General features: G+C 35.6%; 1 protein-coding gene across 5 annotated transcripts in view; it reads left to right on the forward strand.

Annotated features, from left to right (window-relative positions):
• The window catches only part of ADGRG6 (adhesion G protein-coupled receptor G6), a 142,379-nt gene that overhangs the window by 83,516 nt on the left and 43,431 nt on the right, over positions 1 to 15,432 (forward strand). For all 5 annotated transcript variants that reach the window (XM_058735479.1, XM_058735477.1, XM_058735481.1 and 2 more), the window contains 4 exons: positions 5,571 to 5,656; positions 8,343 to 8,395; positions 9,374 to 9,436; positions 12,531 to 12,673. In XM_058735479.1, coding sequence (XP_058591462.1) covers positions 5,571 to 5,656; positions 8,343 to 8,395; positions 9,374 to 9,436; positions 12,531 to 12,673 — 345 coding nt within the window. The remainder of the gene's footprint in view (positions 1 to 5,570; positions 5,657 to 8,342; positions 8,396 to 9,373; positions 9,437 to 12,530; positions 12,674 to 15,432) is intronic.

The raw sequence follows: 15,432 nt of genomic DNA on the forward strand, positions 1-15,432 counted from the left end.
AAGGAATTAATTTGCTTTATATGAAATATCTGAAAAAATATTCATGGTATTTTGTCAGACTATTCTCTTCACGAAACCAGTGTTTTAAGGAACTTTATAATTTCAAAAAAACTAATGCTGGTGATGTAATTTCTCACTGAAATCAACTTTTATGTTTAAGCATTGGTGACATTTAGATCAATTTATATGGTAATACGTTGCTGTTTTTATTTGTTGAAGAATAATGGTTAGAATGTGATTGCGTATCAACTAAGTCCATTTTTGGCTGACAAAATTTCAGTTAAGTGCCAATACTTCTTGACTTTTTTTCCATATATACTTCACTATATATATTATTTGTAATTTGCAAATATGGCAGTTAATAGGATATAAGATACGAGCAGGGAAAATGCCAGGTAACTTGAATTATTATTTAGTCTGCTACCTATATGGACCACATAGCCTTTTGGTAATTCGGAGTAAATGATTTAAGTTTCTTCTGGAAAAGAGAAATTCCAATCAGGTGACCACAGCATTGCCTTGAATACAGTAATATTCTCAAATATGAGCTATTAGAAACAAAGGAATTTTCTCAACCCCAACCATTTCACTTGTGAGGCCAAAACATCTGCAGTATATCACCAAGGACAAAAACCCAGAGAAAAGAAACCCACATAGTTCATTTTTTCTTTGGCTTCGGGGGTTATACCAACTTCCTCTGTAAGGACATTTAAATTGGAAGTATGGAATATTTTACATGAAACATAGATCTAAATTTCACTACAGTTATAAAGACATCAATTCAGGGAAGTGTTTATGGTTATTCTGGTAGTTACACCAAGGAGATTTATGATGGGGCAGACATTCCAGCAACCCCCAGGAAAAAGCAGCAACAGCTGAAGTTTCCAGTGCATATTTCACATGGACTCCAGCCAGTAGATGGGAATATTATAATTCTAACTAAGTATTTCGCTCTTTGTACGAACATACAAAGAGCCTCTGTGGCATTCTCCCTCCAGGACTGGCACGTCCTCTACTGCCCAAGAACGTTTATATGATGCTTCAGAGTCCTTGACTTGGTAGAGTGGAGCTGTATTCACTCAGTCATGTCATTTCTGACATTCTTGAAGAGAGCCTTGTTCAGCCGTCTCTCTCTGCGTCATAACCTTCAATGGGGTTTCAACAAAGCGAGCAAATGTTAGAATCAGTTAAAATGGTTTGACTTGACTACATTAGAGGGAAAAACCTAATTTAGATGATTCTTGATAAAAAATGCAGTCCTAGCACTTAAAAATATTCAAAAGTCATCATGTGGTAGAAGTATTCTCAAAATCACGTCCTCCAATCTGTGTACCATCTGAACAATTTTTACCATATATTTAGCCACCTATACTATTGATTTAATAGGTTTTGTTCCTAAATCGACTCACATTTTTACGTAAGCATTTGTGTTTATTTGGGAAAATTGATATTGCTGTTGTAAAACTGTTGTAAAATAGAAATGAAAAATGAAAATGAATATAATGAAAATATTATTAAATTCTCTCCATCTCCTATTGTTTTCTTGTATCTTTATACCTTCACTACGCCTTCACTATCTTTTTAATTTTTTTTTTTTTCAACGTTTTTTATTTATTTTTGGGACAGAGAGAGACAGAGCATGAACAGGGGAGGGGCAGAGAGAGAGGGAGACACAGAATCGGAAACAGGCCCCAGGCTCCGAGCCATCAGCCCAGAGCCTGACGCGGGGCTCGAACTCACGGACCGCGAGATCGTGACCTGGCTGAAGTCGGACGCTTAACCGACTGCGCCACCCAGGCGCCCCATTCACTATCTTTTTAAAAAGGGAGAGTAACAAAGTGTTAGAGGCAGACTGTAATCTAATTAATATTTTTTCTTTGACGTAGTCAAGTTGGAAATAATTGGAAAGAGAATTACTTGTTCACCTTGTGAATAAATGGAACTTAAGGTCATGTCTAAATCATTCACATACTGTCAGCAACTCCAGATACACTTCTCTTATTCCTCGGGAAATGGATACAGTAAACATTCTCAGGCTTATCATGATCTGATATATTAGAGAATTCTATTTTGTTGACTGTAAGAAAGATAGGTACAGCTATCAAATTTGTCATCTATCTATCGTACCCAATCCTTTAAACTCCAGACTATCGAAGAGTTTTGCTGAGCCTACCAATGATGATATGCTGGTGTAGGGGGTGGACAGGGATCTAGATTGTTTGACAGACAGACTTCTTCGGTGTATCAATGAAATGCGTTTTCCTAGACTTTGTGAAATGTTCCTATGTAAAGTTCCTTTTGTTATTTTCAAAAGGACTTTTATCTGATACCTCAGATTGTATACTAGGAAAATCTTTAAGTTACTTTTCATAAACAGATATTTCAGTCTGTAACGGATAACCGAGGTATTCCCACAAATAATTTTTTTGTACCTTTTACATTACATTCTTAAGGAAAGCTCTTGAGTCAGTTATTATTTGCATACCAAATCTTATTTTCTGTGCTTGAAGCATCACTCCAGTGCCCCTGGATATTAAATTTTGTGGGGTCAACATGAGTAACCCAAGCAAGGAACTAACTCTGTTAGTCCTTATTATTGTTCAAAAAAACCTAGCTTACAAGTATTCATTGTACCACTGCTCCTAGTTTCTTAACATAAATTTACTCTCTGGGTGTATGTATGGACCAGACAATCATTCTAGCTTTACATTCTTGTTATCTAAAGAAATCGTGTGTATAGGATGAGCAGGACTCCAGTCTTCTTATAAATGCTACTTATGTGTTATAATTGCCTCATCACTGGTCCAAAGACATCATTTTGACTCTAAAATAACATTTGGTTTATATTTTAACATCTGTCTTTTCAAATAAATATTTTAAAATCTGCCTTTCAAACCTATAGTTCACACCCTTCAATATAGAATAAAGTAGTCTCGTTTCTATATCTTTTAAGAAACTCCGAAAAGAGTGTTAAGGACCAAAAAAATGATTAATTGGAGAAAGACCTATAGACAGCAATACCATTTTGATGCCATGCCTGTAATGATAAGCAATGATTTCTGCTTTGAAGTCCTGCATAGATGAAAGAGTTATCTAATTGGAAAATGGATATACTCTTAAATACTTTTTTTTTCCCCCCAAGAAATGTCTATCATGAATTCTTCTGGCTTGGATGCCATTAGTAGGATAATACATACAGCTTTTGAAGTCTCTGGAATATATGAGAATTTGTAATAAGCTTTTCTAATGAGACACTGTGAGAGTTGTTACATCTATAGAGGACCACTTGACCTCTAGAATGACATGGGAAAGCCTGCCTTAGTGTGTCTTAATTGTGTATTTTCTGCAATGGCAATGCTTAAGCCAATTATTTTGCTGCAAACCAAAACCCTTCTTACCAGTTCTTTGGTGGACATTTTATCTAGTGTTGACAGTCCACTCCTGGACATTTCTCATGTTTAGTTGTTGACTGTGTTATTCAGAAATTTTAAGTAAGTTTAACAAGTAGACTCCCTTGAGTATATGGATACTTCGTTCCAAGGCTTCTGAAAAGAAATGACTTTGAAAGTGATCTATAACACAGGAGAATCTGTAACACAAGATTTTAGGTTGTTTTCTGTGTTCACATATTTTATTTGCTGTAAACAATATAACTCTAGGGAAAGTACTATATTTATAAATTCATTTAGATTATCTCTGATATTGGAGGTCTTTCTCCTTTATAAATAACAGCAAATTGAAAAATGAGGCAGCAGATATCTAAAATTTAAATAAAAACATCCTAAATGTTTCCAAAACATTTCAGAAATCTCAGTGATTAAAAATAATGATTTTTAGTATTTTGCAATATTTTCCTGAGAGGGAAAGAATACTGGTCTTAAACACATGCTTTACGTCTCCATCTAGTGGTGGCTTTTCAGCTACTCTGCTGGCACAAGTGAACATTCCCAGAATTGTCCTTAGGATCCTGGAATAACTCTGGGACCTCTGCAATTTGAATTTCTTCTTTCAGAATATCCATAATTTTATATGATGAGATATACAGTCTGAATGGGCTTTGTTAATCTGAATTATTATCATTGTTTTGAATATATTCCTCTAAGTATTTTAAATTCAGAATATTTTTAGAGGAACATAAAATCAACTTCATTAAAATACCTGAAGAGTTTTAGAAGCTGAAATAACCTAGTCTGCATAAGTTAAACCCACTTGTCCTTGGACTTGTACCAATTTCATGTATTTAGACTATTACCTCTGGGAGCGGTAAAAGTTTTAGTATGAGATTCTGACCCCATACTGGAAAAACATTCCTTTGGTAGTGGGACTGGAATTTGCATTTTGGTAGATATGGGGATTTCCAGAGGCAGAGTTTTATGTATTTTCTACTGACTTTCCAAATTTTTCATTAAATCTATTCCCCAACAGTATTTAAATTATATACTTTCTACATTTTCTATGCATACTTTCCTGAAGACTTACCAAAATATAAGCATGAAGAAAGATGATTGAAAAAGTAATGGAGAATCAATTTGTTTCTATATATAACCTAACATATTTTAAAATGATATTTTTCTCATTAGCTATTTACAGTAAGGTATCCTATAACACACATCTAGAGAGAGTCAGCAAACCTTGGGTGGTGACTTTGATTTGCATTTACAAAAAAAAATACATCAGACTACTTTAAAGATCCCCAAAAGAAAAAAGCAGAACCTTCTTCTCACATAAAGTTTTCTTTTTAAAGCAACTTAGTCCAGTTAAAATTCTATCTGCAAATATTCTTTCTTCCCTCCCCCCTTTATTTTGATACAAGCGACTATATTTATGGAATTTTGATGAAAAATCTGGTGAATGACTTAGAAGTAAACGCTGTGGGGGGGTGGAGAATAAGGAGCAGAGGGCAACAAATATGTGTGTATCTGTTCTTTTTCAAGCTAACTTCTGCCCATCATCCCACTTAAGTTTTCACCCCCCAAACCCTGTCATTCTTTATAAGGTACCAAAAAAAATGATAATTTCTTATTACATGAGATCAAATTGTACATGAGAAAGTCATGAAAAAATTAGAGTAAATATCCAAAATCTATAGAATTAAAGAAACATATATAGGTGATAATGTAGGAGAAATGGGTTATTTCTCAGAATAAACTAATTGATAACTCTTGCTAAGCAGTTGCAAAGGTCAATGAGCATTAAGTCAAAATATCTCAATTTTCTGTACCTGTGTAGAAAGTGGTTTTTTTTTTTTATTTTTTAGTTTTTTCTTAATCGAAGTGTAGTTGACACACAATGTTAGTTAGTTTCAGGTATTCCACAAGTCTGTGTGTGATGCTGTGCTCACTGAAAGTGTAGCTACCATCTGTCAACACACAACACTATTACAATACTATTGATGGTATTTTCTATACTGTACCTTTTATTACTGTGACTCATTCCGTAACTAGAAGCCTGTTTCTCCAACAGAAGTCATTTCTTTTACATTGTGTGAAATTGTGTGATTGTATATTTAAAATGATAATTGTAGGACTATAAAAGGTAATTAACGGCTAAATCCTATTTCCAATGGACAGATGGAATTATCTTTAGAATTTCCATAGTGATTCAAAACATCCTTCATCACCCTGAGGTTAAAGTACAGAACAAGGTGGCAGAATGGGTAAGTGAACTTATATAATTTCTTTTGTGATTTGAAACCTTTAACCTCTGGAAACCTGCAAAGGAATCTACTGTCTGGGTTATTGAGTCCATAGATCATACTGAAACGCAGACACTCTTCCTTATACTTACTATGAATAGACATAGAAGTAAGGTGTATGCTCATGCATAGTGAGGGAGTGACATTTGAATCAAGGACAAGCCTCATAGATGATTAATGTCTAAATAAGGAAAGTACCACACAAATAGAAATATATTTTGATAGCTATCTTTATTTGCTATTATATCCCTACATTTTCAGCATAGCTTTAAAAAGTAGATTCTGTATTTTTTATTTAATTGTTTGAATGTTTGATTCATAAACCAAAAAGTATAACAAAATATATCGTGAAAGTATTCTGACCATCTTTGTAGCTCATCTCCCTGGAGACCAACCCATCTGCTTAGAAGTCATTGTTAGTTTTTCTTGTTTGTTCCCCCGCCCTGAATTTCTTTGTGCATATAAAAGAAAACAAGGCTATATATTCTTGGAGTATCTGGGTGGCTCAGTTGGTTAAGTGTCCGACTTTGGCTCAGGTCATGATCTCATAGTTCATGAATTCGAGCCCTCTATCAGTCTGTGTGCTGATAGCACAGCAGAGCCTGCTTTGGATCCTCTGTTTCCCCTCTCTCTCTCTGCCCCTCCCCCCCTTTCTTAAAAATAAATAAACATTTCTTAAAAGGACTATAGATTTGTATTTTTCCTCCTGTTTTTCACTAAGAGCATATCTTACATATCATTGTACTTATTTTTGTAATTGCCAGGTTTCCATCAAAGTACACAGAGACCTTCCTTATCTAAGTTTTCTTTTTATTCTTTTTTAAAGGTGCATAGTATTCCATTATGTGACTGTCTGGTCATTTAAGTCTTCTGTTTTTGTTTTTATTTTTTTTTAATCTATCTTTATTTTTGAGAGAGAGACAGAGTGTGAGCAGGGGAGGAGCAGAGAGAGAGGGAGACACAAAATCCGAAGCAGGCTCCAGGCCCTGAGCTGTCAGCACAGAGCCCCATGCAGGGCTCGAACTCACAAACCGTGAGATCATGACCTGAGCTGAAGTCAGAGGCTCAACAGACTGAGCCACCCAGGCACCCCTTAAGTCTTCTTTTGAGGGAAATTTAGGTTATGCTAATTTATTTAATCAGTATTCAATTAATGAAAATTTTGGTAATTTCCAATTTAAAAAATCAGCATTTTATTTCATTTTCCTTATAGATACCACCTATCGTTTTTTAATTTTCATCTCCAAAACAAAAATTTTGTTTTCCATAGGCTTCTATTTTTTCTATTTTATTTTCTATCTATAGTATACAGTGGGACTTTGTACTGCTTTTTATATACAGCACTACTACAGTCCACAGTTTTTGTGATTGAAGTCACTCGAGTATACATTTTGAAGAAAAATGGGTTTTCTTATGCTGAAGCCTGGCAAATATGCTGTTCGTAGCAAAACAAGGCTAAATACGTTGAGAGGTAGTGGTGACTGTCTAATCTATCTGTCTATCTGTCAATCATCTATCTATCATCTATCTATCATCTGTCTATCTATCTATCTATCTATCTATCTATCTATCTATCTAAAGAATAACTGATATGACAAAACGGTCTTATTTTGAAGAGTCCATCATAAGAAAAGCCTTATTTTGAATATGCTTTAAAACAAGTTGACCACAGGAAACAATAGTATGTAATTAAAAATTCTGTTACAAACTTGAGGGGAGGAGTGAAATTGTCTAATAATGACAAATGCTGCTGTTGACTTTTTGGACTGGCATATTAAAGCCAGTAACAAATTCAAACACTAGGATATATGTATCATTTCTAAATGGAGAGCGGCTTTCCTAAAAATCCCTCTGGAGGTGATACACAAATAGGAAGATCTCATATCAGTAAAGAAATCCCATTTGTGATTGTATTGGACAATGTAATTGTTACTTATACTGAGAAGAATCTGTTCCTTCTTTAAAAAGTCTGATGCTCAGACCCATGAGGCTGTTAAATAGCCACACAATAATAAACATAGTTCCCAATAATATTGAACTCATTTTGTTTTTTTAAAAGGTTTGTATTGTTAATTTGTAATTATTCTTACTAATATCCTTATGAGATGATAGTTACTAGAAAAAGATGTGTTATTGCTACAGTGTTTGTTGAATGAGGAATACGAAGGTGTTTATTGTGCTAATCCTCCTATGTACCCTCTTACAACTGTGTAGCGTTCAGTCTGTGGGCTAATTTGAAGAACCATTATAGTGGAGCCCATTATAATAAAGGCTAGAGAGGAAAGTATACTGTTTCCAGACAGACTTGGGTTTCAGTCTGGGATCTGCTACCTCTTAGTTGAGGACATTGGGCAAGCTATTTCTCTCCATGAAGCTCAGTTTCTTCATAAATAAGGGTGAAGGAGTAGATAATACCTATCTCATTAGTTGTTGTGAGATCGAAGAAATAACCTTTGCAAAGTTCTTGGCATATAATGATCCAGTAACTGTTATCTTCACCTTTCTTTCACTCTGGCTCTCTGGGATTTTCCCAGGGCCTTATTCCAATAACAGCTTATCTTTTGGGAGGGAAGAAACTCGATTCAGATTTTTTTTTTTTTTTTAGAAAGTATTATCAAAGCTCACTCTTTCCCATTGTATTTTTCAGCTCAATTTAACCTTCCAAAATTGGAACTACACTGTTTATGTGGTCAATATCAGGTAATGACAGAATTAATTATTTAAGAAATAAAAAGTAATTTATTTACTTATTTATTTAAGTAAATAAAAAGTCTCATTTAACGCTATGCTCTCTCTCTCTGGTTATACCCCACATACACAGCACAAGTACACACATACACCATACATGCACCATATTTATAATCTTTCTAAAACAACTCTATATTTTGTGATTTCTGTGCACAAAAATCTTTAGGGCTGTAGCAATTGGTTTTAATTTTTTGATCATGGATCCCAACCTTTAAAAAAAATTTGTATGTATTCCCAAAATATGTTTGCGATTTCAAATAAATTTGTGTGTGTGCATTACTTAGCCAGTATATGTTATAATATACCATAAATTAAAAGAAGATAATCACATATACATAGAAGTCCTGTTAGTTTCATCTCACACCCCAGTGGACCATCTGTAGCACCCCAATTTGGAGACTGTTTTTCTGTTAGATGAGATATCTATAGTCTGCACCTAGCTTTTCAAAAATATCTTTTACTATTATATTTAAATACTTTAACTACCTAGGAAATAGTATAATCCACATATCCTCCTCTGCACCTTGTTTCCATAGTTTTATTCTTAGTTTTCAAAAGTATGTTTCATGAAACCTAGATGTGTATTCTGTGAACCTGACAAATGTCGTTAACACAGAAGAAGGATCACGTTGAATTAGCCCGGAAGTACATTCTTAAGCTGAACGCATCTCTAGATATCTGAACATCTCATATTCTTTAGTATACTAACATGTGTTGTGAATCTTAAAATCTTGGCACACGGCTGCCAAACTTACTTGACCATGGAGCCATTTGTTCTCAGACATGTGAAAGAACTATACTTTCAGGACACATATTTGGAAATAGTGGCCTAGAATGTTCATTTTGCTTCTTTCTTTCACCTCCTCAAATTTTGTTGTTGATGATGTGGCAGATGAGGTTGATAATGAATGTACATATTTGTATTTATAGTTTTCACCTGAGCACTGGAGAGGACAAGATTAAAGTCAAGAGAAGCATTGGAAATGATCCAAGGTAACACTGACAAATTCTTAACAGAAAGTGTAACATCCTTACTCTCACCTGTTTTGACTGTCTGGTAGAGAAATGAGAATAATGAAATAGGAGAGAAACATTTTAATCAAGTAGCACTTTTATTTCTTTAGCACCAATACACACTGTTTTTTTTTTTTTTCTTGTAGTCAAAACCACCAAATAATAGAGTGGATAGAAATGTACATCTGATGAAAAATAATTCAGAAGTAGAACACTTAAAATGTCTGAGTTTTTATATTTAGTTTTTCTAGCTAGTTTATGATAACCCATTACATCTTATTTGAAATTTCAAAAAGACCATCAAAGAAAAAAAGATAGTTAAAGCTTATGTATGGTAGCATCTAATAATATGGGTAATAGCTACTTTTCAGAAGTTTTCATTTTAAAATGAGTATCAAGACCATGACTTCAGCAGGCAGGTAATTTAACAGATCTGTCCACCTTGCAGAATCCATTGGCATACACAGGCCAGCTTCAGAGGGTGGTATAATTAAAAACAACTTTAACTCCTAAATGAAATAAATTTAGTTGTGGTCAGGTAGTCTATTACATCTCCAAAGAAGAAAAAAAAAAGTAGTTGAAAAGGAAAAGTTCATGTAATTCTTACTCAGTTTCAATTGACTGAACTGATTTTATAGATTTACAACAGTAATGATGGAATATACTTCTTTTAAGGTGACGTATTCTTACTAGAAGAAGACAAAAATAGAATTTCATATGAAAGTTAACCAGAGAATTTCTTCTTACTTTTTTTTGTTTTCTGTTTAATATTTAAAAAGCAAATGTTTTTTTTAATTATAGTTGAAACTTTTCATTTCTGTGTATCTTCAACAGATTGGCTTGAAACATCCGATTAGGGAAAGAAAGTTCCTTTTCCTTTATGATCTAAAGAACAGAAAAATTATGTTAATGCTATATTCTTGAATGGTGGCTGGACTTCTCTGTTTGGCCAAATAACTTTTTCTCCAACCTGTGCTGCTAGATCATATTGAGCTTGGAATAATGGATGCATGATACGGATCCCTTTGTTGGACACTTTGTCTAACAATCGGGGCAGCCAAAGTTGCGGGTGTCCTCAATGGTATATCCTCTGGAGGAAGTCAGCATTGCCCTTTTTAGTGTACCTTCTGTGATTTTTCTACTACCCAGCGATACTGAAGTCTGCCATCACTGGCATACGTCAGTACCTTGAAAGACATTTACATTCATGGAATTTCAGTTGTCTGTCAAACCAATGGGTAGCTTCACAGAAATTTATATGGAGAGGGAACCAAGACGGTATATATGGGAAAGTCCACATGTGTAGTTTTTATTTGGTATGAATCTTTGTTTCAAAATTTTTTGAAACTGTTTAAAAGCTTATTGTTTGAAAAAATTTTTTAATCATTTTAAAGTTATTTACAATGTATTCTTACAGACATTCTCGCCTCTTTTTTTTCCTACTCTCTACTTCTCTTATGCTCATTGATAAATTTTTAGTCTCTCATAGTGTTTTCTCAAAACCACAATCTACTAGTTTTACACACACTTTTTTTCCCCAAAGTTTTCCTTTCAATTTGATTGTAACACTTAACACAGACCATAACCTCAGATAATGCTATCATCCTCTATCGCCCAGACAGGAAACCAAAGCCGCAGAGACTGGTTTATTCAAATAAAGGGTGATTGATGGTAACAACTGATGGAACTTTGTGGAACCATGAAACAGTTTCAGTTTTCAGGATGAGAGAGGAAAATACAGAGATAAGGCCTGTGAAAATGCATGGTCATTCTTGAATTGCTGAATTTGGGTATTCAGTATCATCCCAATACATTGTGTTCATTATGTTCTCAATATTCAACAGAAGTAAAAGGTCATGTTCCCAACTCTAAGCTGTCAGTAACTAGAGTGGCAAAGCTTATCTTCCAACAATAATTTAATCATAAGATACTTTTTTTATAGGCCATTTAAAAAATTATTAAGTGATGACAGTTCACCATTATATTTATATCTGTTTGTCTTGCTCATCCTGAAATATGACTTATATATGAACACTAAGCAGTAGATCATTTTAGAGATAAATAGCTTTTCAGACTGAATTATGAGAACAGTTCAGCACTTTGCCCTTGAGATGAGCAGATATTTAGGGGGAAAAAAATAGAACTCTTCTTTAATTTCACCTGAGCTTGAATAGCATAATTTCAAGGAATCTTTCTTTTTTTAGCACCACAAATATATCAGTACTTTATTTCATTTTTATTGATACCCACATAATTTTATAGCTTAGATATGCCATGCCTCTCTCCTGGGAATACTTATTTCAAAAGCATTGCTACCACCTTGACTTCGGCATGTTTTGATTTCTGCTATTGACTATGGCTATGATTACAGTTGAACAGAAATTACATTATTTTGAAATGTAGAACCAAAGGTTTTTATGGGGCTTTTAGGATGCATCTCTGCTTCTCTTAGAAATATTTTCTTTTTAAAGACGTTCAAGGTCAGACAGTCTGTAGACTTCTGCAGGATGCTGGCCAATCATCATGTATATTTTAAGTATTTATTTTATAACTTTTCACCATATAACATACTTGGCAAACACTTCATCAAGATGGAAAATCATTATTACAGTTCAGGAGAAATTGGAACATATTTGTAAATGGTAATACCCTTAATAATCTTAAAGTCAAATGGTCATTTTAGTCCTATTTGTTGGAATTTAATTTTTCTAAAAAGCTTTATTATTGGCTATAAAGAAACAATGTAGAATTAGTCATAAGTGTGGCCCTTTCTTGCATGTACACTATAAATATTACTTAAAACATTTCTCAAAAGAAATGAGGTTATATGATATGATATAATAGAATTATACATGCAATAATCAATATAATCTATTCATATGTAGATATTTTTAACATTCTAATTTATCCAGTAATAGGAGTTTTTGAGTGTCGTGGCCTGTTGAGTCTCCACACTCCATGGTCATCCCTCTTACTACTATATTCAAATATACTGTTATTCCACACACACCCCCCGCCCCCCCAAAAAAATCAACCAACAATTCCAACAATTACATCTGAAATGTTTTTCTAGGTTGGTGATTTGGGCCCTTCTAGTTTACAATGCTACCAACAATCCCAATTTAGAAGGAAAAGACATTCAACAGAAGCTCTTAAAAAATAATGAGTCCTTGGATGAGGGCTTGAGGCTATATGCAGTGAGTGTAAAACAACTGGGTAAGTTCTTTTAATTTTTTAATAAGTATTCTATATAACTATTCAGGTTTAACTGAAACAGCCACAGAAATATTCTTCCATTGCACATCGTTTGTTTATTTAAAACTATTTTTTCTGATGATGAAATTCATCCTATTGGTGGCGTTGTAACAAATGGGTGACCTGGTTAACGTAAAAGAGAACAACTCAACACGTATGAATCTAAGGGAATGAAAGGGGCAGAGGAGAGTTTATACTCTTGTGGGGGACATATTCTGGAAATGCTAAGAATATGAGCAAAGTGCCAGGATAGCCTTGACCAGAATTGGCTTCAGCAGCAGGAATAAAGAGTGTGTACATGTACATCTAATGAGGTAAATCTTGGAAAAGGCAATTCCATGTAAGAAAGCATCTTATGTTTTCTGTCTTCGTTAATGATATCACTGTCTCCACAGGGATAGGCCAGAAATCTGGGAGTCATCCAAGGTTTAGATTGAGTTCCCACCTAGACACGATTCACGTCCTGAGGTCCAGCCACACACACGGGAACGCTTGCCCTTGCCCAGACATGCCATGCCCTTTTATGCCTTTCTAGGTCTGGCTCACACTGCTCTGCTCTGCTCCCACCATCCACCTGCTTCTCACACCATTGTTTTAAAGACAACCCATCTTTTCTGTGATGTGTTTTGTGACATCATCATGTGTAAATAGGGGTCATTTGAGCCTCTACTTCATGCTGTCCAGATACCTCGAGCACTGTACAAATCAGAAGGTCATAGTGTTTGACTGGACTTGCTGGCATTCTTATGGATGCTTTCCTTAAACAGGAATCTCTTCTCACTTGAGCACACATGTTAGTTTTTTTCACACCCTCACTCCCCACCTCCCCTGGAACCTAGCACATTCCCAGCACTTAAATACTTGAATGAATAAATGAATGAACTTTGATGGAACTATTTTAGAAAAATCAGTGATCACAAATATGGACAACGAAAAGTAAAGTTTTTACTCTGTTGCTATGTGATTATAATTATATTACGATTAAGTGTATTCATAGAGAGAAAAGGAAACTTTGACACTTTTCCTTAGACATGTGCAGGAGGCTGAAGTGAGGGCCGTGGGCAGCCCTCAGTCTCAAAGAAGCTGATATAGCTGAGGCCACAATCCCGGGGTGATAAAGAAGCAGACAATCTCTGTTTCTGTGAGGAGCTACCCATATGTAATGTGTCAACATACACAGTTACAGAGAACTCAAAGAGGGCGGAATGCAAACCGTCCGTGTTGTCACCACAAATAGTTTCTCCTCCTCCTCCTCCTCCTCCTCCTCCTCCTCCTCCTCCTCCTCCTTCTTCTTCTTTTTAAGTTTATTTATTCTGAGAGAGGGAGAGAACACAAGTGGGGAGGGGCAGCAAGACGCGGGGAGAGAGAGGATTCCAAGCACTGTCAGCACGGAGCCTGATGCAAGGTTCAGACGCGTGAGACCATGACCTGAGTGAGCCAAAACCGAGAGTCAGACGCTTACCCAGACTGAGCCACCAGGCGCCGCAGCATGGACAGTTCCTGAGCCTCTGTGGGAGAGTGCTTGCTTGTTCACAGATGGGCCACCCTTTCACACATGAGTCTCCACGAGGAAGGAACGTGAGGAATAGTAGCTCACATATGACCAGGAAGCTGTGTGAGTGTCAGCTGGCCTCGTCTTTGTTCTAGAAAGCTGAGGAAACCCGGAAAACTGTCCGCATCCCTAGATGTGTAATTTCTACTACTTACTTTAAGTTCTGCCCTTTACTGTTTTTCTGCCCAGTGGGCCTATGAGGAAAAGTTTGTACCAATTGAAAAAAATAAAGGTCAAAACCCTGGCAATTTGAAGCCTTAGAATGTAGGTGGGAGAGTTCTTTGAACGTTCAGTTGGTGACTATAACACCAGTTCCCAACAGTCTGTCTGTTATAACTTGCTGTTTTTCAGTTCTGAAGTAACAAGATTTTGTTGATCTATTGCTCTTATTCTGGTGTTTTAAAAATGGTAAAGTCTGAATCATTTATGTCATGACACTTGCCCAGAGAGTTTTCAAACAACAGGTGGGGTGATTTGAGGGTGAGGGCATGTGTGAGAGACATGTGCTGGTTCACAGCTCTCTTTTTACTATCCTCTCAGCAAACTTCCAGACAGAAGATGCTTTCCGAACAGCTGGAGATTTTTCCATAAAATATGCGAGCAACTCAATGACTACAGTATTTCATAGCCTTTTCCCTTTGGAAAAATATCATATTACATTTTGAATTTTTCAGGATCTTCATTGTATGTAGGGTTTACTAATTTTTTTAAATATTTTTTTATTATTTTTTTTTTACCATCGATTCATTTTTGAGAGACAGAGTATGAGTGGGGAAGGGGCAGAGAGAGGGAGACACAGAATCTAAAGCAGGTTCCAGGCTCTGAGCTGTCAGCATAGAGCCCGACATGGGGCTTGAACTCACAAACTGTGAGATCATGATCTGAGCAGAAGTCAGACTCTCAACCAACTGAGCCACCCAGGTGCCCCTAAATGTTTATTGATTTATTAAAAAAAAATAATGTTTATTTATTTTTGAGAGAGAGACAGAGCATGAGTGGGAAAGGGGCAGAGAGAGAAGGAGACACAGAATCTGAAGCAGGCTCCAGGCTTAAGCTGTCAGCACAGAGCCTGACGCTGGGCTCATACTCATAGCCCTGATGTCATAACCTGAGCCAAAGTTGGATGCTTAACCGACTGAGCCACCCAGGCGCCCCTATTTTTTAACTT

Source organism: Neofelis nebulosa, chromosome 6, assembly GCF_028018385.1.
Source record: "Neofelis nebulosa isolate mNeoNeb1 chromosome 6, mNeoNeb1.pri, whole genome shotgun sequence".
Lineage (NCBI taxonomy): Eukaryota > Metazoa > Chordata > Mammalia > Carnivora > Felidae > Neofelis > Neofelis nebulosa.